The sequence below is a fragment of the Stegodyphus dumicola genome, chromosome X1 (genome assembly GCF_044657685.1).
Source record: "Stegodyphus dumicola isolate Sdum_Otavi_A_Nest chromosome X1, ASM4465768v1".
In the NCBI taxonomy this organism is placed as follows: domain Eukaryota; kingdom Metazoa; phylum Arthropoda; class Arachnida; order Araneae; family Eresidae; genus Stegodyphus; species Stegodyphus dumicola.
In genome coordinates, this window is record NC_140780.1 from 52,928,657 (window position 1) to 52,949,177 (window position 20,521).

At 33.7% G+C, this 20,521-nt stretch overlaps 1 protein-coding gene across 2 annotated transcripts in view; it reads right to left on the bottom strand.

Annotated features, from left to right (window-relative positions):
• Window positions 1–200: 200 nt before the first annotated feature.
• LOC118182177 (uncharacterized) overlaps window positions 201–20,521 on the bottom strand; it is a 314,256-nt gene continuing 293,935 nt past the window's right edge. For both annotated transcript variants that reach the window (XM_035351500.2, XM_035351499.2), the window contains 2 exons: window positions 12,454–12,865; window positions 201–613 (listed from right to left, as the gene is read on the bottom strand). In XM_035351500.2, coding sequence (XP_035207391.1) covers window positions 496–613; window positions 12,454–12,865 — 530 coding nt within the window. In that variant the 3' untranslated portion in view covers window positions 201–495. The remainder of the gene's footprint in view (window positions 614–12,453; window positions 12,866–20,521) is intronic.

Consider the following 20,521-nt stretch of genomic DNA (forward strand, 5'->3'; position numbering starts at 1 on the left):
AGCAAAATGATCATAGCAGTATTTGTTTAGTCTATGAGTTACGTGAAAGTCACTTAAAAAGATTGAAAATGTTCTAATTATTCCATATGTTTGTGAAAATATTTTAAAAAAATGTGATTTTATTTTATTCTTTTTTTTAAGGGAAAAAAAACTGATGAGGCGTGAAGAAAAACTAATTAAGAGACATGAATAGAAAATAATTTAAAAAATTTATTTCTTGAAACTCATAAAAATATTTATCAATTACTTCGGAAATCATCACTTTATGAGAGGAAACCATGCAACATCTACATTACCTTTGGGTAATTTATGCGTGGAGATAATAAATGAGTTTATGGTAGGAGAACATACTTTTGTAATGACCCTTTCAGTACGTTTATTTATTTTATCCATATGTTACTAAAAGATTCGAAAATTCTTTGGATGCCACTTTGATAGAGTTAAGAAATTACTTCATTTAGCTGAAAAATTATATTTTTTCTTCTCACAGTATTCTTAAGTTTTTGAACTTTTGGAATTCTTCACGTTACAAGGAAAAAGATGGCATTGGTCTTTACGTACCGCTAATAACAGGAGTCTCAAGCCAACATAGTCAGCAATTTTTTCATCCAACCTGAAAATAAAATGGGTACATTATATACATATATAATTTACTTGATACTCTAATCATGCATATTCAAGAGCATTTGCAATTTTTTGATACTGTGGCGATAGGAAGAGAGCAAAGAGGCAGCGTCTTAGCGAGAACAGAGGTAGAAAAGCAAACGCGCACAGTTATCGAAATTCGCAGAATTTGTACAATTCCTTTTGCATGTTTATAGTGAAAGGCATCGTCTCGGTTGATCATTGGAGATTTTTGTGTGTTTTTTTCGTATTTTTGTGCATATTTTTTTATTATTTAAAAATATTTCTTGAACGTTTAGAATTAAAAAAAGGAATAAAGACCACTCTATAAGTACTATGAGCAAGAAAGGTGTTTCTACATTAAAAAAAAATATATTAATTGAAAGATTTGAACATGGAAAATAGACAATAAATCTCACCGAAGAATCTACTCGCAAACTGTCCGTGATATTGTTAAACAAATTTAAAAAAAAGTTAGAGGCCTTCACGAGAGATTGTGACAGTGGGGCAGGTTCTTATAACTGAAACAGCATGAAACATTCAATACACGAAAACTTAGATTTAGCTATTCTTGGCATGGTTTCACCGGAAACGAGCAGAAGGAGTGAAAATCAGCGGTCAAATGTGTATAGAGTAATCCAAGATTTTCTATGAAAAAGTGGGATTAGAACGCAACTTTAAGACTTCGCCAGGATGACTTATAAGATTTAAGCATGTTGAGATATTTGTAATCGCATTCTTACTGGTTAAAAGGAAGTATAGCTTTCTGTCAAGTCCGAAACATTCATTAGCTTTCAGCCAGGTCCGAGTTATTCTGAAAATTAAATTTCATTCTGTATGTTACTTTTGATTGGTTAGTTATTGTGTCTTGTTTATGATTTGTTAAACCATGATCTGTTGTAAAGTTATATATATGACCTTTGTAACCACTTATCGCTATTTGAGCTTTGGAGTTACTGCGAGCTGGTCGCTTGGTGAAGTGTTCCTGATCGATCGTGCGCGTAAGTAGTTTTCGAGTTTGGTTTTTGATTTTTCCAAGTTTTTTCATGATGGACTTGCCTTTCCGTTAGGGACGGTAGGTTTTTTGGACTGTTGCAATGAATCCCAACTTAGAGTACATTCAGACTTTAAACTTAATTAATGATAAAAATGTTATTGAAAATCTTATTGAAAGTGGTTCAGAAGAGGAATTAGATGCTATATCTACCTATTTGCAAATCCAAAAAAATCTTATTGATAGTGGTCAAAAAATAGTTGATCCCGAAGTTGAAAAATTGTTTCAGGTTATGGTAGCCAAACTCTTCAGTAAACGGCAATTAAAAAATGTTAAATCTTCAAAGGAAATTGATGAGATTGTAGGAATTGGTCAGATTCTGACCCAACAAAACATGAATAATGTCAATGTGCAAGACAATAACTCTCTTAAGCAGGGCGAAACTTGGATTAAACCCAAAAAATGCACAAGCGTACTTTAAGTGATAGCAGTAACTCATCTGTTACAACAATAAAAAATAGATATTCTACCCTTAGAATAGATGACGGCATGGAAGTCAATCAAACGCCCAACACAAACCCTCAGGATATGGACCAATCTGAAGAAGGCGAATTCATAGCCCTTAGAAAAACTGCAAACCGTGTACCGCCGATTATAATATCTGATGTTACGTCTTGGAAGCCCCTTAGAGATGAAATTAAAAAATTTACCACAGCTATGGAGTGCGTACAAAAAGGTGGAGACATCCACATAAAAGTCAAATCTGACGATGACTATCGCTCAGTCACAAAATTTTTGGATAATAAGGAAATACCTTATCACACATTTCCCCTACCAAGGGATAAGCCCATTAGAGTAGTAATAAAGAAGCTTTCAGTGCATACTAAACCTGAAGAAATATTAGAAGAACTCCAACAATTAAAAATTCCAGTTAAAACGGTTAGACAGATAACCAAAAAGATTGACAATGAAATTGTCAAATTGCCAACTTTCCTTGTAGAAGTCCCACGGACTGTTGAAGGAAAAAAGATATTTCAGGTAACACATATCTTGGACCTTGCGGTCAAAATTACCTCTTTCCAACCAACCCCAGGACACAAACAGTGCCATAACTGTCAGAGATATGGACATAGTCGCTCCCACTGCAAACATAAACCAAGATGCTTAAAGTGCGGATTAAACCATATCACCACTAGCTGTACAAAAGATAGAAATCTTCCAGGAAAGTGTTGCCTTTGTGGGGGACCCTACGTCAGTTCCTACAGGGGTTGCGAAATGCACCCTGACAATATTAAACGTAAGATTGCTGGAAAAGAAAATCAAAGAGATGCCTGGAGAAAGACAAGAACAAATCCTCCAGAAAACAACTTAGAGAACTTACCCCCATTACCGAGTAGGAGAAACACTAACGAAAATGTTAATGAAGCCAGTCCCTCATCAGCCAACCAGAATGAAGCTCACGAAAGAGAACAATTAGGCTCCGCCCCGGATTTCCTGAAACGGATCAAAAATCTATTTACTCAAGGCAAAACGCTATTTGAACGCTTTTTTAAAGCCAAGTCAATAATGGAAAAGCTCCAAATAGGGTGGGAAGCTTTTGAACTTTTAGCAAATTTAAATTATGAATGTTAATATTGTAAATAACTATGCAAGCATCCAACTTACTGCCTCCAGCAGTTTAAATTTCGCCTTCTTTAATGCCAACGGAGTTCGCGGCAAGAACACTGAGATCATAAACTTTCTTAATTGCCATGACATTGATATTTTCTTAATTAACGAGACACATCTTCGAGCTAGTGATAAATTTAACATCCAAGGTTATAGAACCTTTAGAAAAGACAGAGAAAATAACAGGGGCGGTGGCACCCTGATTCTCATCAGAAGACACTTGCAGGCCAACTACTTTAATCTTTCAAGTTCTAGTAATATTGAAACTACTGCCATCATAGCTCACTCTCGCACTAATGAACCTATTGTGATTATTTCTGCTTATAATCCCCCGGGACATAATATCAGCAACAGTGACACGAGCATCTTTAGCGGCATTATGCTTCCCACAATACTAGCCGGAGACTTAAACGCGAAGCATCACTCCTGGAACTCTCGACGTGCAAATGCAAACGGGAACTTCCTTCATAATTATGCCCTTACAAATGATTTAAGTATCTTTGGACCAATGGATCCCACCAGATACAGCCATACTGGCAGTGCTGAAGTTCTTGATATTGTTATCACAAAAAATATTGCACAAATTCCCTTCCTACAAGTTTCACACCAGCTAACTTCCGATCATCTGCCTGTCAGATTTACTTATTACGGCTTTGAAAAAAATATTCCACTTAGAAAAATCACAAACTGGGATAAATTCATTCATTCTCTGGAAAAACTACCAGCGCATCCTGCTTTAGCCGATATTACTGACATTGAGTATCAAATAACTAAGGTCAATAATTGTATAAAAAGTGCTCTTGACAAATCTACTAAATATGAAGAACATAAAAAAGAAAAACTTCCGAATAACATTATTGACAAAATTAAGGACAAAAGACGCACCGCTAAAATTTGGCGCCGTACTGCTGATCCTAATATCAAAAGAATTCTTAACAGAAAAAATAGGAATATTAAAAATCTTCTAAGTGAATACAGATCTGATAGTTGGAATAATTTATTAAACTCAATGGACTTCAACCCTGATACAGTGTGGCGTATTGGGAAAGCGCTCAGAAAAACTCATAGCGACAACATTGGACCGTTGCACACCGATACTGGAATCGCATATTTTGTAAAAGATATGGCAGAAGTTCTTGCAACATATCTTGAAAAAACCTTCACGACAAATAACTCACAAGATGAAGATACAGAAGAGGAAGTTTTTAATTTCATTATTCACCTTCCTGATAGAACAGATGGACAGCATATTGGTTACACCTCGCCCATTGAAATTCAAAACATTATAAAAAATCTGAAAAATAGAAAGGCCCCCGGCTACGACGGTATAACAAATAAAGTGCTCAAAATTCTCCCCAAGGGATATATTGTCCTAATTACCAACATAATTAATGCCTGCATAAGGCTTAACTATTTTCCGAAGCAGTGGAAAATGGCACATATCATTACTTTTGTTAAACCTGGCAAAGATCCAAAAAATGTTAACTCTTATCGCCCAATTAGCCTGCTTCCAAGTCTTAGCAAAGTTTTTGAGCGAGTTCTACAGAAACGGCTGACCAGACACTTGGAAGATAGAGGGATAATTCAAAATGAACAGTTTGGTTTTCGCCCACAGCATAGCACAGTACATCAACTTCTCAATGTTACTGAATTTATTGCCGATTCCTTTTCCAAAAAGAATACTATTGCAAGCTGTTTCCTAGATTTAGAAAAGGCATTTGACAAGGTGTGGCATGAGGGACTCCTCTTTAAGCTACACCTTGCTCATCTGCCTATAAATTTTATCAAACTAATGCAAAGTTATCTAAAAAATCGCAATTTTCATGTCAAAATCAATAATACTTTATCCTCAAGAAAAAGAATCAAAAGCGGCGTCGCCCGGGGAAGTGTTTTGGGGACAATTCTCTTTAATATCTTTACTAATGATATGCCAATCCCACTAAATTCAAAACTTGTGAAATATGCAGATGACACCGCTATTTTTACAGAATCTTTAAAACCACAGTTTGCAGTAGACAAATTAGAAGAAGCAGTTAACATCATCGCACATTACCTCAAATCTTGGAAACTTAAAGTCAATCCGACTAAATGTCAAATTCTGCTCTTTAGAAGGTATAGAAAATTTACTCCAGTAAACGTAAATATAAAGATAGAAGATCAGCCACTCCGCGTCGTCAATAGTACTAAATACCTGGGTGTCATTTTCGATTCACAACTCTTTTTCAAGGAACAGGCTGCATATGCCTTACGGAAAGCTACAGCCGCAAAAATGGCTCTGTACCCCCTCATCAAAAGAGACTCAAAATTAAACATTCAATTAAAGAAAAGAGTTTACATGATGCTGATTAGACCGACACTACTTTATGCAATTCCCATATGGGCTACAGTGTTCAAAACGTACAGACACAAGTTACAAGTCTTTCAAAACAAGATTCTAAGAGAAATAGTTAATTCTCCTTGGTTCGTTAGAAATTTGCAAATACACAAAGAATTAAAAATCAGACCAATTGCTGACCAAATTATTTCAACCTGCCACAACTTTTATAGTAAAATTGAACAGTCTCAATATGATCATATTAAGAAACTAATCAATTATGATCCAACACTTGAAAATGCTGCTAAGCGTCCTAGGAGCATTTTTCATAATCCAAGGTGGTGAAACTTGTAGATAGCTGTACATACTGTAAATATTTCCCCACTAGAGACTTTTGTGTTTTTTTTCCAACTTATTTAGGACTTAAAAAAGCTCAGTGGATTATTACTTTATATCATTATTTTCAAGAATTTTATATTTTATTAGTGTTCCTATAAAAAGACTTTGTTAGGGACACACAAACTGAATTAATTATGTGTGTTTCACCATCCCGACTTCTAAACTGTGACTTATGCTGAAATATTGTGTCTTTTAAAATTATAAGTGTTTCTTAAAAAGTGTGTTTATTCCAGAACTTTGTACAGTGTGAACTGTTTGTGAATACTGTTAATTTATATGACTTTAACATTTCTCGTACGAGAACTCTTGAAATTCACCAGAAATATGTTACTGTTGACTTACTCCTTATTTGAGCCACTCCCACCAGTATAATTACGATCCATTTCATTCTGAACGTGTTTCAAAAGCATACTTAATTTAAATTACTTAATGTTTATTTTTTCAAATGCTTTATTAAGCATACTTTTCAGCTAGTTATATCTTTTGTCACAGCTCGAACAGCTCCCAGATGCTTTTTCATTCTACATACCTTTGTATTTGCTTCAGCTTCGCCTAGTAGGCGCGGCGTTACGCGCCCATTGTTTCAATTATATATACCAACGCCTAAGGCCATTTTTTTCAAAAGCGGTGGTTAAAGCAGCAGAGGCTGCTAATTGCCTCCTAACCATTCAAAAGACAAAGACAAAGACAAACTTATCGCTGCTTAGTATTATTCTGCTGGCTTAGTATAATTCTGTTATTCTGCTTGCCTTAGTATTATTCTGCCTGTACTTATTTATCTGTGCTAGTGCTTGTATTACCCTGCTTATGCTTATCTCTGTTTGCATGTAACTCTGCGTATTACTCTGCATATCTCAGTAATAAATATTTGTTTTGCGAACCACGGCATTTTCTATGTTTAACAGCAGAGCGTGGTTCCTTCAAAAGTTATAATTCGCTGATAGTTTCCCTAATTGAATCTTCAGTGTACTAATTTATCGTTCGCGTGATTTTGATTTGGTGTTTCGTGAATGATGGCTTTTTCCGGAGGTGAAAGGGAAGCTTTTGGTGTAGCGCCATTTGACGGTGTTAATAACTTTACTGTTTGGTGTCGAAGAGTTCGAGCAGTATTTACGGCAAGAGAATTGGATACGTTTTTGGAAACAGAAGCAGTTGCGGAAAGAGTTGCAGATGTTTTGAAATCAAAAAAGGCTTATGCCTTAATACTTGCCCTTCTAAGTGATAATGTTATTGCTTCTCTTCAACGTGAAGACACTGCATGTAAAATATGGAAGAAACTACAAGCTACGTATAGCGCTAAAGGTGCAGTGAGTCAAATTTTAACGCGTAAACGTCTAGCTACCATAAGGAAATCCAAGGATGTGTCAATGAGACAACATATCGACAGCATAATGAACCTGGTGAGTAGTCTACGCGTCTCTGGCTCTGAAGTAAGCGATTTTGATATTATTATTTATATTTTAATGTCTTTGCCAAAAGAATATGAAAATATTAAGGCATCTCTAGAGAATCAGCCAAGCAATAATTTGAGTTTAGATTTTGTTACAAGTAGACTTATTGATTGTGAATCTCTTATGCTTGATTATAAAAATGAAAATAAGTATTCTAAAGCAAATACAGATAACTCTGTTTTTATTAGTGCTCGTAAAGAATTGTTTTGTACTTATTGTAAAAGAAAAGGACATTCTGTTAAATTTTGTAGGAAAAAGAACTGCGTTTGTCATAACTGGGGGAAAACTGGTCATTTTAAAAGTGAATGTTTTGATAATTCTAAAAAGCAGGCAAATTCAAATAGTAATAAGTATGCTTTCCCTGCAATATCTTTTATGGCTGGAAATCTTGTGAATGATCAATTTATTATTGATTCTGGTGCAACTTCTCATATGTGTTCTCACAAGGAATGGTTCACCTCAATTAAGCCTAAGACTGGAACTGTTAAGTGCGCGTCTAAGTCGGCGGTTTTAGAAGTGGAAGGAATTGGTGATATTTGCGGTAAAACTAAGAATGGTGTTGAAATAATGTTAAAAGATGTTCTTTACGTTCCCAAATTAAACGGACAATTACTTTCTGTCAAAAATATTGAAGCAGCAGGTTTAAGCGTAATTTTTAAAAATGAAATAGTTTATATTGAAAACAAAAACAAGCGTTTTAGATTTGGATACTTGGATAAATGCGGACAATATTTTAGTGATTTTTCACCAAATTTATTTACAGCTTTAGCAGTAAAGAATGATGATTTATGGCACAGAAGGTTAGGACACTGCTGTGATCAAAAATTAAAACTGATGAATCTTCCTGCAAAAGAATCCTTTTGTGAAGTATGTGTTCGTGACAAACAAAGTGCTTTGCCTATAGGAAAGGGTCCTCGCATAAAAGAATCCAAACCGCTTATAACTATACACACTGATATATGTGGTCCAATAGAACCTCAAACACTCTATGGGGAAAGGTATTTCATGACTATAATTGATGATTATTCGAGATTTATGGAAATCAGACTGCTCAAAAGAAAAAGTGACATTGCTGATGAACTCAAGCTATTCTTTAAACTGAATCCAACTATTGCGCTGTGACAATGCCAAAGAATATGTCAGTGGAGAATTGCATGAAGTTGCTAAAAGAGCAGGTGTAAAAATAGATCCTGCACCTCCCTATACACCTTTTCTGAATGGTGTTGCTGAACGAGCAAATAGAACTGTACTGGAAAAAGCTAGAGCAATGATACTTGAGGCAAAATTACCAAAATTTCTTTGGGGTGAAGCAGTACTTACGGCTGCTTACATAAATAACCGACTCCCAAATAGTTCAATTGACAATCATGTTCCTTATTTTCTGAAGTATGGTGAAAATCCTGATTTAAAAAACATGCGTGTATTTGGCTGTGATGCTTATACTCTAGTGCCACCATCGCACTAGAGTATAAGAAAGAAACTAGATGAAAAATCTGTCAGAATGATATTTGTAGGTTATTCCACAATGGGATATCGTTTAATGATTCCAGAAACAAGACGCATCATTGTTTCCAGAAATGCTAAATTTAATGAAGAAAAGAAGAATGTAGAAAATCAAAAATATACTTGCGATAGTTCTGATTTGAGTGAAAATGACAATGATGACATTAAAAATGAAGACAAATCAATTTCAGACACTAATAACGGCGAATTAAATGCTGCAAATAAGAAGGAGGAACAAAGAAAATCCTCAAGAGAAAAGAAACAGCCAGTTAGGTATCCTGATCCTGAGATTTACCAAGTAATGTTTGCACAAGACACTCTGACATTTGAAGATATTGTAAATCTACCACAAGTAGAACAAGAACCATGGAAAAGAGCTATGGACGAAGAAATGAAATCTATGGAAGATAACGATTTCTGGGATCTACAAAGTTTACCCCCTGATAAAAGAGCCACTTCCTGCAAATGGGTTCTACGTAAAAAACGAGATGGAACTTACAAAGCGAGGCTTGTTGCTCGTGGCTTTATGCAAAAGGAAGGCATAGATTATACAGAAACGTTTTCTCCAGTGATTAGTATGTGCTCTTTACGTTTAATATTGGTAATTATCAATAATGAAGGTCTGCAAACTTTTACTTTAGATGTCAAGACAGCTTTCTTGAACGGTGAGTTAGATGAAATCATCTACATGGACCAGCCAAAAGGATATGATGATATGAGTGGTAAGAAATGTAAACTTAAAAAGAGTTTATATGGTCTTAAACAGTCTCCTCGACAATGGTATCAGAAATTTCTTAATTTTGTTATTAAATTAGATTTTAAGCAATTGGACTCTGAACCATGTATTTTTATCAGAAATTTAAATTGTAAGAAAGTAATTATGGCTCTTTATGTAGATGACTTATTAATTGCAGGTTCAGATGTAAAAGAAACAAATATTATAATATCATTGTTATCAAATGAATTTAAAATGTCAAAATCTGAAAGTGTTTCGGAATTTTTGGGTATTAGACTGAAATTTGAGTCTGGTTGTTTGTATTTAGATCAGAAACCATATATTGAAAAATTACTTGATAAATTTAAAATGTCTGATTGTAAAACAGCCCAAACTCCCATTCAACCAAAATCTACAGCAGCTGATTTTCAGAAAGGAAATGCATTTCATGGGCCATACAAAGAATTAATTGGATCTTTACTTTACTTAGCATATATCACACGGCCAGATATTATTTTTGCAGTAAATTGCTTGAGCCAACTGCAGGAGCATCCTACTGATGTTGCCTGGTGTGCCTTAAAAAGAATTCTTAGGTACTTGAAAATCACTTTAAATTTAAAATTGATATACAAAAATGGTGATTTGGAAAGGGCAAACTTGTGTTTGTATGTAGATGCAGATTGGGGGGGAGATACTCAAGATAGGAAATCAATTACTGGTTATTTTGTAATGTTTTCAAACTGTCCTATTATGTGGTGCTGTAACAAGCAAAAGTGTATTGCACTTTCATCAACAGAAGCTGAAATAATTGCTTTATGTAAAGGTATTCAAGATGTTTTATGGATAAAAAATGTAGTAAATGAAATTTCCATTGTTAAAAATGTTTATATTTTTGAGGATAACCAGTCATGTATCAAAAGTATTGTTAATGAAAACTTTTCAGGTAGGTTGAAACATATAGATATAAAATTAAAGTTCACTCGTAAGACTGTTAAGGAAAATAATATTACAATTGAATATGCACAATCAGGTTTACAAATTGCAGATATCTTAACTAAGGCTTTGTCCAAAACAAAATTCTATGAACTGTTATCTTTGAGCTGTTTAAAAATTGTGTAATTCTTTTATGTTTTGTATAATGTGCGATTAAGGGGGAGTGTTGAGATATTTGTAATCGCATTCTTACTGGTTAAAAGGAAGTATAGCTTTCTGTCAAGTCCGAAACATTCATTAGCTTTCAGCCAGGTCCGAGTTATTCTGAAACTTAAATTTCATTCTGTATGTTACTTTTGATTGGTTAGTTATTGTGTCTTGTTTATGATTTGTTAAACCATGATCTGTTGTAAAGTTATATATATGACCTTTGTAACCACTTATCGCTGCTTAGTATTATTCTGCTGGCTTAGTATAATTCTGTTATTCTGCTTGCCTTAGTATTATTCTGCCTGTACTTATTTATCTGTGCTAGTGCTTGTATTACTCTGCTTATGCTTATCTCTGTTTGCATGTAACTCTGCGTATTACTCTGCATATCTCAGTAATAAATATTTGTTTTGCGAACAACGGCATTTTCTATGTTTAACAAAGCAACAATATGGTATTCGAGAACTCACCACACAAGGAGAACGGCTCTGGTTTTGTAGAATCCTCTGATAAATTCTGCATCGATTTTCAGAAGTATTTGAAACACGAAAATTTGCAAACTGAATCAAATGTGTATTGGAGATGAGACAGGCCTATACTGGAAGTGTTTGGCAACGAAATCGCTTGCTTCGGCAACAGAATAGAAAGCTCAGGGTATACATAACCTAAAGAGCGCATTGCAGTCATGCGTTTTGCAAATACATCAGGAACATATGAAATGAAACTTTTGATGATTGAAAAGCAGAGAAGTCTAGATTATTTAAAGAGGCTGAAATGAAACAAGATTATTACAATCAGAAAAGGACATGGATGAGCAGAGAGATATTCAAAGATTGGTTCAGGATTATGAGTCCCTGCAGTGAGGAATTTTTTAAAAAGGCTTACCAGAAAAAGCAGAATTATTATTAGTTAATGCCCCTTCTCATTCAAAAGACACAATTGAAAAAAACGAAAGGTCTAATCATGGCTAAAGGTTTGCCTCTAATTTAATTCAGACGATAGACTAATGTGTAATATAATCAAGAAAATGATATTACCTTTTTTATCTTCTCAACATTCTTGCTGAGGAAGATGATGATTTAATGAAGCTGCTTAAAAGGTTGACTGTATTGGAAGGCATGCACGAACTAGCAAAAGCTTGGTTGAAAGTAAAACCAGTAACACAGATTCGATCATGGAGAAAGATGCGTTCTAACACAGAAATTGGACTTTTATCTTATTGTGCAAAATGTCTAAGTAATAACTGAAGTTGCAGGCCAAAAATTGAAAGTGTAAAATTCTTCGAAAATGTCAATTGGGAAAATATCGAGAAATAGTTCGATAGCGATTCGATTGAGCCGGGCTTTCAGTGCTTGTGTGATGACTCAGTGCTTGAGCGGATAATCGAATACGGTAATTAAATAACACTTTAAAAATTCCACAGTGATATTTCAGAAAACGTTCTTAAAAACTAATTAAAATTACTGATTTTCTTAAGAAATAAACACATACAATATGCATGAAAATTGAAAGTTTGGATTATCCTTGTTTTTCAATTACCCTTGACCTGCTTCACAGGCATTAACCCAGATAATCGAGAGTACACTATACATTATAAATGTATGATAATTAGGAACTTATAAATTTAAAAATAATTACTCACATATAAGCTAACTTGTAGTAAAATTTCTGAACAATAGAGGATTTTTCTTTTTGTCCATCTCTCACAACTTGGCAAAATATCCTATTTAAGCACATAGGATCTTCAAGTGCTGCAACACCATATTCGGAAATAGTATCAAGTACCGGGTTGACAAACTGTATACTTCGTTTTCGTCGTCTACCTGTAGCTACCGCTGTTGTAACTGGTATCGTCACTACTGTGGGGACCAAGGATGCTAAAAGCAAACCAAGGGGTAAGAGACCTAGAGCAAAAGCTAAAGGTCCATACTTGGAACCTTTCCTTCTGTCTGGGTAAGATATCATTCCACCATATTTGTTATCCTCAAAAGCTGTGTCGTAATCATATCCAGGGGATCCATAATAATCACCTTTGGCTGGATAACTTGGGTTGCCTGTAATATGAAAGAGGAAAGATCTCAGATATTCAAATTCTTTCACCTCACATAGAATCTTTAAATGATAGAAATATTTTTGTATTAAACTTTTTATTATTATTGAGCGATCTTAGTATTTGTATATTTATACACATGTACAAGCTAATTGTTCGCACGGTGTTAAGGATATAGCTGAAATGGCATATTTCTTGACAAAGATATTAAAATTAAGCAATGAACAACAGCCAGCGAGCAAACTTATGAGTTTCTTGTTAGCAGTAAGCAACAATAAATTATGTCACAGGTGGAAGAAAGTGAATAATTAATTCCATGAACACCCTGCTAAAAATGCCCCATAGAAACCAGCAAAACTTTTATGGGTACCCATAAAATTTTATGGGTTTCTATTGACTTTTACTGGTTTCTGTTAGTCACTGTGGGTTTTTCTTACTGGTTTCAAAATGCCCCATAGAAACCAGTAAAACTTTCTACTGGTACCTATAGAATTTTTGTTGGTCTCTACTGACTTTTATTGGTTTCTATTGATCTCTGTGAATTTTTCTTACTGGTATCAATTGACACCGATGCAACCAACATCAATGTCAGAACTTTCTACTGGTTTGTATTGGTTTATATTGACTTTTACAGGTTTTCTTACTGGTATCAATATCATAATAAATTTTCTGTTGATTTATAAGAGTTTATGCTAATTTTCTAGGTGACGTTAATAGACTTCTTGTAAACAATTAAATTAATAGAAAGAAAATATGATCTCTTTAAGATCATCAAAGTAACCCAGAAACGCAGGTGGTCGTTTCAAGAAAGGGTTTTACTAAATATGCTTATTTATTTGATTTTTAAAAAAAAACTTTTGTCAGAAACAATAACAGTAATCATGTACACCACACACAATGAGGTCTCTTTAAGGCGACCAGCCGCAAATAAAAATGCATCTTTGCAAGTGGTCGCCTTAGAGAGGTGTTGCTCAGTACCAATAACATGTTCTCAGAAATACGTTTATCTTTTAGAGGTGCTCGTCTTAGGCAGGTTGCCTCTACGAAATGAATCTCTCTAAGGCGACCAGCCACACTTACAGAACTTTCTTTGTGCATGGTAGTCTTACAGAGGGAATGTTCAATACCAAAATATGCTTATGTTTACAGAAATACTGGTCTCTTTCAGAGGTGGTCACCTTAGGGAGGTGGTTTTTGCCACGAGTTGGTTCTCTGGATACACGCACTTACATTTCTGATATTACAAATAAACACCGGTATCAACCATCATCTCTTTAACGCGGCCACGTTCAATCACAAACGCAAAACTGTTTTTCTCCGTTTCTAACGTGAGGAAAAAAAATTCCCTCCCTCCCCCGCTACCTCCATGAGTAGAAATTTCCCACTGTGATTTACTATATTTCAAATTTTACTATGTTTTACTGTTTAGATATTAATAGTAAATAATAAAATACCAGCACTGACTGTGAATATGAAAGCAAATACCACTAAAGCCATACACGTGTAATCGTGTGCAATGTTTGAGACAACTTTGCTGATAGTTGACTAATTCTGAAATGGAGTTTCTGTGCGTGACATTGATGTTGCATCTAAAAAGCAATGAGCTTAATGAGCTTATAATTTCAGACTTGATAATAACTCAATGCGTTTACATAAGATGCACAAATACAGTTTTTGCATTCTATTGAAACTTTATTTTTGAAAATTTGTTTTTTTTTTATTACAGTTTAGAAATACTTTTTAAAGCTTGTTCATGTAGATGCTTTATCATTTGAATATTATGTACTAATAAATTATGTACTAAAGCATACTTTACTTAAAATGATCTTGCATGATTCAATTTTAAATTTTTCGACTAATGTGATGTGGCTGAGCAGAAAGAACGTTTCTTTCTGTCTTAAAATATGTACTAATTACATTTTGCGAACAAAAAAGGTAAGTTTTATGAATGAAGTAAACATTGAAATATCTAATGTGTTTATTACTTATTGAATGATTGAATGAGGTAGACAAGACATACAAACTAAGGAATCTTTTTTCCAATGCTAAAATTGTGTGAAAATTTAGATGATCATAGTAGCTTACATTTGGTTTTTCTTTTTTCGTTACAAATATGAGACTAGAACCACATTGTTACATTAAATATTTTGTGCTATTTTGTTAAAACACATATAATCATTTTTATGCATATTTTAATTTTCATTATTATTAGTTTGATGAAGACAATTTTAAATATTTTTTTCATAAATTGCTTTTGAAATAGAAATAGATTTGTGAATAATTGATAGAGTTTATGTAATATTAAATGTGCTAGTCTTGGAAGTATACAAAATGAATTATTTATTTGAAAAATATTACGTTAAGTGAAACCTCATAGAGTGGTTATTTTCTTAAATGACCACATCTGACAGTGACACATATGTCAGGAACATAATTAAAATAACAGTACTTAAAATCACTGATAGTTTTGTAAGGCTACAAGAAACTGGCATTATTTGGAATTATGGAGTTAATTGTTTTAGGAAAGTTTCATTGTATAGTCAATTGATTTAGGTGTAGTAATGTTTACATGGGTATGAAATTCGCTGAAGTAATTGAAAGTTTTTACAAGACAATTAAACCAAAGCTTTTCAAATCATGAGTCTTGTAAGGGCACTGTTTTAGCTTTCAAATATAGTCAGAGTAATATTTAAACATTATTTTCTTTTATTAATTATACTGCTGAAACGATAGTTACAATTTTATGCCCTAAATTTATTTGTTTGTATAGATATTAAAGTAAATAAAACTGTGTGTAAACAAATGTGACTGTACGTGCTAATATCCGCTTAATTGCAGTAATTTTAACTCTGTCTGTGTAAGGCTGTTTAGAAGATTTATTTATATTGTTAAATACTGCATTACATAAATTTAATTTGGCAATGTAAATACAAGAAATGCTCAGCACGAAGTGATATTTTTATATCATATAATGTACTGTCAATAACAATAGCTACCTTTTCAGTACTCTAAATTTTACTTTTTAATTTTACTATTTAGAATTTTTACGGTTCAAAATAATATTTCTATACAGTTTCTAAAGCATTTTTTCTACAGTAGAAATCTAAATAATTTATACCTAAAACACTGACTCAAATTTATTCCAATAATTCATCGTTCTAATTTATGTTCCTTGGAGATGATATATGAAAAATCTTTTGTAATAATAAATTATTAATGTATAAATAGGTAAATGGTACTTATATATTTTTTCTATAGGAATTTAGTTTAATTAAATTAGTTATTTAATAAATAGATACTTATAATTACATGTATATGAGTATATTGATACTTATTCACAGAGATAGAATTTTGACAGTACGAAAGTTGATAATTAATCTTTTTTTACATCGAGAGTTACATATAGTATTATGTTATAGATTTTATTTATATAAAGTGTATGGAAGATTATATAGCACTAAAAGTGAGATACAGAATAAAATATTATACGCTATGAGATATTTCTTTAATTTCCGAGCCCGCCAGCGGCCGAGCGGTAAAGACGCTGAACACTGGTAGTTCGTCTGAGGTTCGAATCCCGCGAACGGGCTGGCTGAATGGGCGTTTTCGTGGTTTTCCCCATGTGTAACGTGTATACGAGCCAGTTTCCCTTAGAAAGTCCTCCACGAAAGGCATCCCTCCCTTTAGGCAGATAGCCCTCGTGTGCTTTGCCATAACTGAATAATAAAAAAAAATCCTTAATTTCCGAACTGCGGGTTGAGATTCGGTATTTGTTGAGACTTGTAAATTTTTTAAAGTCGTTTTGTTACAATATAATTTATTATATTTTGGGTATTATTAAGTTTATTATATTTTTATATTGATGTTTCGTTTATATTCTGAAGGATACAGGTAAAATTCAAAGCAGCGTTTCTTAAACTGTGGGTCGCAACCTCCAGAGGGGCCGCGGGGCCTGCAGCAGGAAGTCGCCAAAAATGTAGCAGTTTTGATATTATGTAGCAGTTTTGATACTTATTATAAAAATTTTACAATTACCAAATATTTTTACACAATAATTTCTCTGAAAATAGATAAAGGTAAGACAATAAGGCAATGCAGACAGAGAAAAAAGGAAAACGTTTCGACGCATTCTTTTTATAATAGAAACGTTCATTTTACTTGCTTTGCACGTGACGTTGTCATATTTCGTCTGTTACTTATTTAAAATTTTCACATTGTTCTGTGTCTTAAAATTAGAAATTGAAGTTAATGACCTAAAACTGCAATAGTATATTACAGTACAAGGGAAAAAATTGACAGTTTCACACACGCGTGTGTCAGATTTGCGCAATGCTTATGGGTCTCCACAAAGTTTTCGTAAATATTATGGGGTCCTGGGGGTCGCGAAAGAATCTCAGTGATAAAAAGGGGTCGCGACTGAAAAAAGTTTAAGAAACCTTGATTCAAAGTATTGTAAAGATGTGATCCACACAGTGTTTGTATATTATTATTTCTTCACTACATTATATTCTAGGATTCATCCTTTCTTCTACGCAAAACATCTATGTGCATGCGTGTCATAATAAGCTGCAGGGTGATGCTATCAGTGTTAAGCGAGTTGTAAGGCGATAGCAAGTATGCTAAATTTGAACTCTTTTTGCAAGTCCCTTAATCATTTTGCTTGCTTGTTTATTTAATATTTTTACTTGTAATAGTGTTTCTCTTCCTGGGAATTAGGGTTTTGTCTAATTTTGTTGAAGTTTGGTTTGGTGCATTGTAGATAACTTAAAATTTAAGCAAATACTAAAAAGTATCATCTCTTGGCAATACATTTCTCATTAGGTATGAAATTGGTAAACAAGCTGATGTGATTAAATGCCATTATATAATTTCCCAATTTAAGAACTGAAATACAAAATATATGTATGCAATGAAATACAGTACTATATGTATATATTTATAATCAAATCAATAATATATATATATAATCAAAGTCATGATTAGTAACCATTAAATGATATGTATATATATATATATATATATATATATAAATTGTAGTAAGCTCGCCTAAAAGTTACTTTTAGGCGAGCTTACTACAATTTTTATATTTTACTTATTTTGCAGCATATTGCGCAAGATGTTTTCTAGACCAAAATTGGTTTTTTAAAAATTGTTATTACTGCTTTGCTTGATAAATTATATATATATATATATATATATATAATATATTCTGTAATCGAATGCAGGCGTTTGAATACGTAATGAACAGCAAGAATTTTGATGGCTTAGAGATGTTGAAACTCCAATCCACAATAAATAAGAAATTTGGCAGTCGAGGTAGATTTAATTCAACTTTTATTTCAGCAAATATGTTGCGGCCACAAACAAGTTGCCATATTATTTATGCCTATTCGAAAAGTTTACAATTTTGATAAATTTGTAGTAAGAAACATGGAGCAGACAGACTGCAGTCCAGCTAGGCCAAAGCGTAGAAAGCAAATTATGTTATGTTGAGGGTGAAATCTTAATTCAAACTGAGTTAGTTTTGGTTCTCAATGCATTTTTATTTGATAATTAATACCGCTCGAAAATTACTATTGGCTGTTTGAGTTTTAGTTCCATTTACAACATCGGAATTATATAACAGGCATGTGACATGGATTAATCTCAAAATGACGCAAAGCAGAGAGATTACTATTTTTAGAATAGAGAAAGAAAAATTAATTTTATGCTGCTAATTTAATCTTTTACATATTCTTTATTTTTCTTACATATATATATATATCTACATATATCATTCGATGGTTGTGAATTATGACATTGATTATTATCTTTCTATACCGTTTTGAGCAGCGATTTTGACAAAGAGGTACCTTTATTGGTCTGTAGATTTTTTGTACTGGTTTTTACAGGGATTTGGCCTATGGGTACCTATATAGGTGTACGGCTTTTTGTATACTGGTTTGTATGAGGAATAGACCTACGGAATATCCCTTTTTTATAGAGATTTGGACTATGGATTCGCATAAAGTTCTGATTTCTGGCTATAGGGTTTTACGGAGATTTGGCCTACTCGTATCCGTACAGTTATACGGGTTTCTGTTTATAGGGTTTTACGGGGATTTGGCCTATGTGTACCCCTACAGTTATACGGGTTTCTGTTTACGGGTTTTTACGGGGATTTGGCCTACGGGTACCCGTACGGCTGTACAGGTTTTTTTCTATGGATTTTTACAGGGATTTGGTCTATGGGTATCCGTACAGTTGTACGGGTTTCTGTATGTGGGTTTTTACGGGAAATTGGTTTATGGGCACCCGTAGAGCTGTACGGGTACCCGTAGGCCAATTCACTATAAAAAAATTATGGGTTTCTACGGGGCATTTTTAGCATGGCAGAATAGGTGACATTATGAGACAGTCTACACACCGACAAAATCTCTGTATATTAGGTAGGTAGGTGACGGAAGACGGGGACGCCTGGTGGCTACCAGAGATAAACAGGCATGTGTCCCTCGCCTTCCACTATCTAATGGCAACAACTCCCTGTGGCCTCAAGAGTCCACACCGGGAGCTTATTAAGGGTGCAGGAGTTTACATGGCTAAACAGGGGCGACTTATTAACATTGCTTGACTAATTACATAATTACAGGTATGAGACTTGTGGGACGGATTTACAGGTGAGGGGCTCAGAGCTAGGTACTAAATGTATGAAAACACAAAAACATGAAAATATACAGAAAACACACACGCAGAGGGGAAAAAAAGGGGGGAGAGGGATACACTTGATTAACACTGAAGACTTATGACAAATAAAGCACACTTAAAAAATAATAATACACATATACCACATGTCAGAATATTGTCACATGTATATTAGGTAATAACACTGGTGTTATGAAAGTCTTAGACATCACTGCATGTCATTAAAACATTATTACTATTTTGAGAAAGATTTGCCTAGAATTGCCGCGGAAGTTAATACAAATGATTGATTATAAAAGACATTAACACGGTCAGATCACCGCCTAGGTTTATAATACCTGGACCTAAGGCCCAAGTTTTAGGTGGCTTCAAATCAGTCTTAACTCCCTCACAGACCTGTTTTTTTCCCTCTCAAAAATTATAAAAATGGACTTGGAAGACCATTAAAAGCGCTATGTGCCTAATGCATAAGATTGCTTAAATTGATCAATGTGAAACAATAGTGTCCAATTCCCCTCTGTTGCAATTTTCAAGTACTTATGAAGAGCTTAACTATGAACTTGCTCTTTTAATTTTTGACATTTTCTAAGCCCGATCTTAGCATGATAACATCTAGCTTTACAATAGATAGATCAAAAACTATAATCAACAGCTCTGTGAAGTATCGTAAAGGTATCGACTGTATTTTTTTCAATCAGTAATCAGTATTCATATTATCAGGAACACGATAAAAGATTTCACTTCCATTATTACAAAGTCATTTCTGTTATAATAATCTATTTCAAGTTAATAAATTCACTAAATATATTCACTAATAATCCTTTATTTTATACTTTTTAAATTCGGGGTCAAAATCAATATCAGATATTTATTGAAAACATAAGCTGTCTCATTCTATGCTTTAGGAAAGAGCTCACGTGAAAACGTTGTTACAATTTAGTGTTCAGCTGTTAAAGCAAGATAGCATGCGATCAACCAT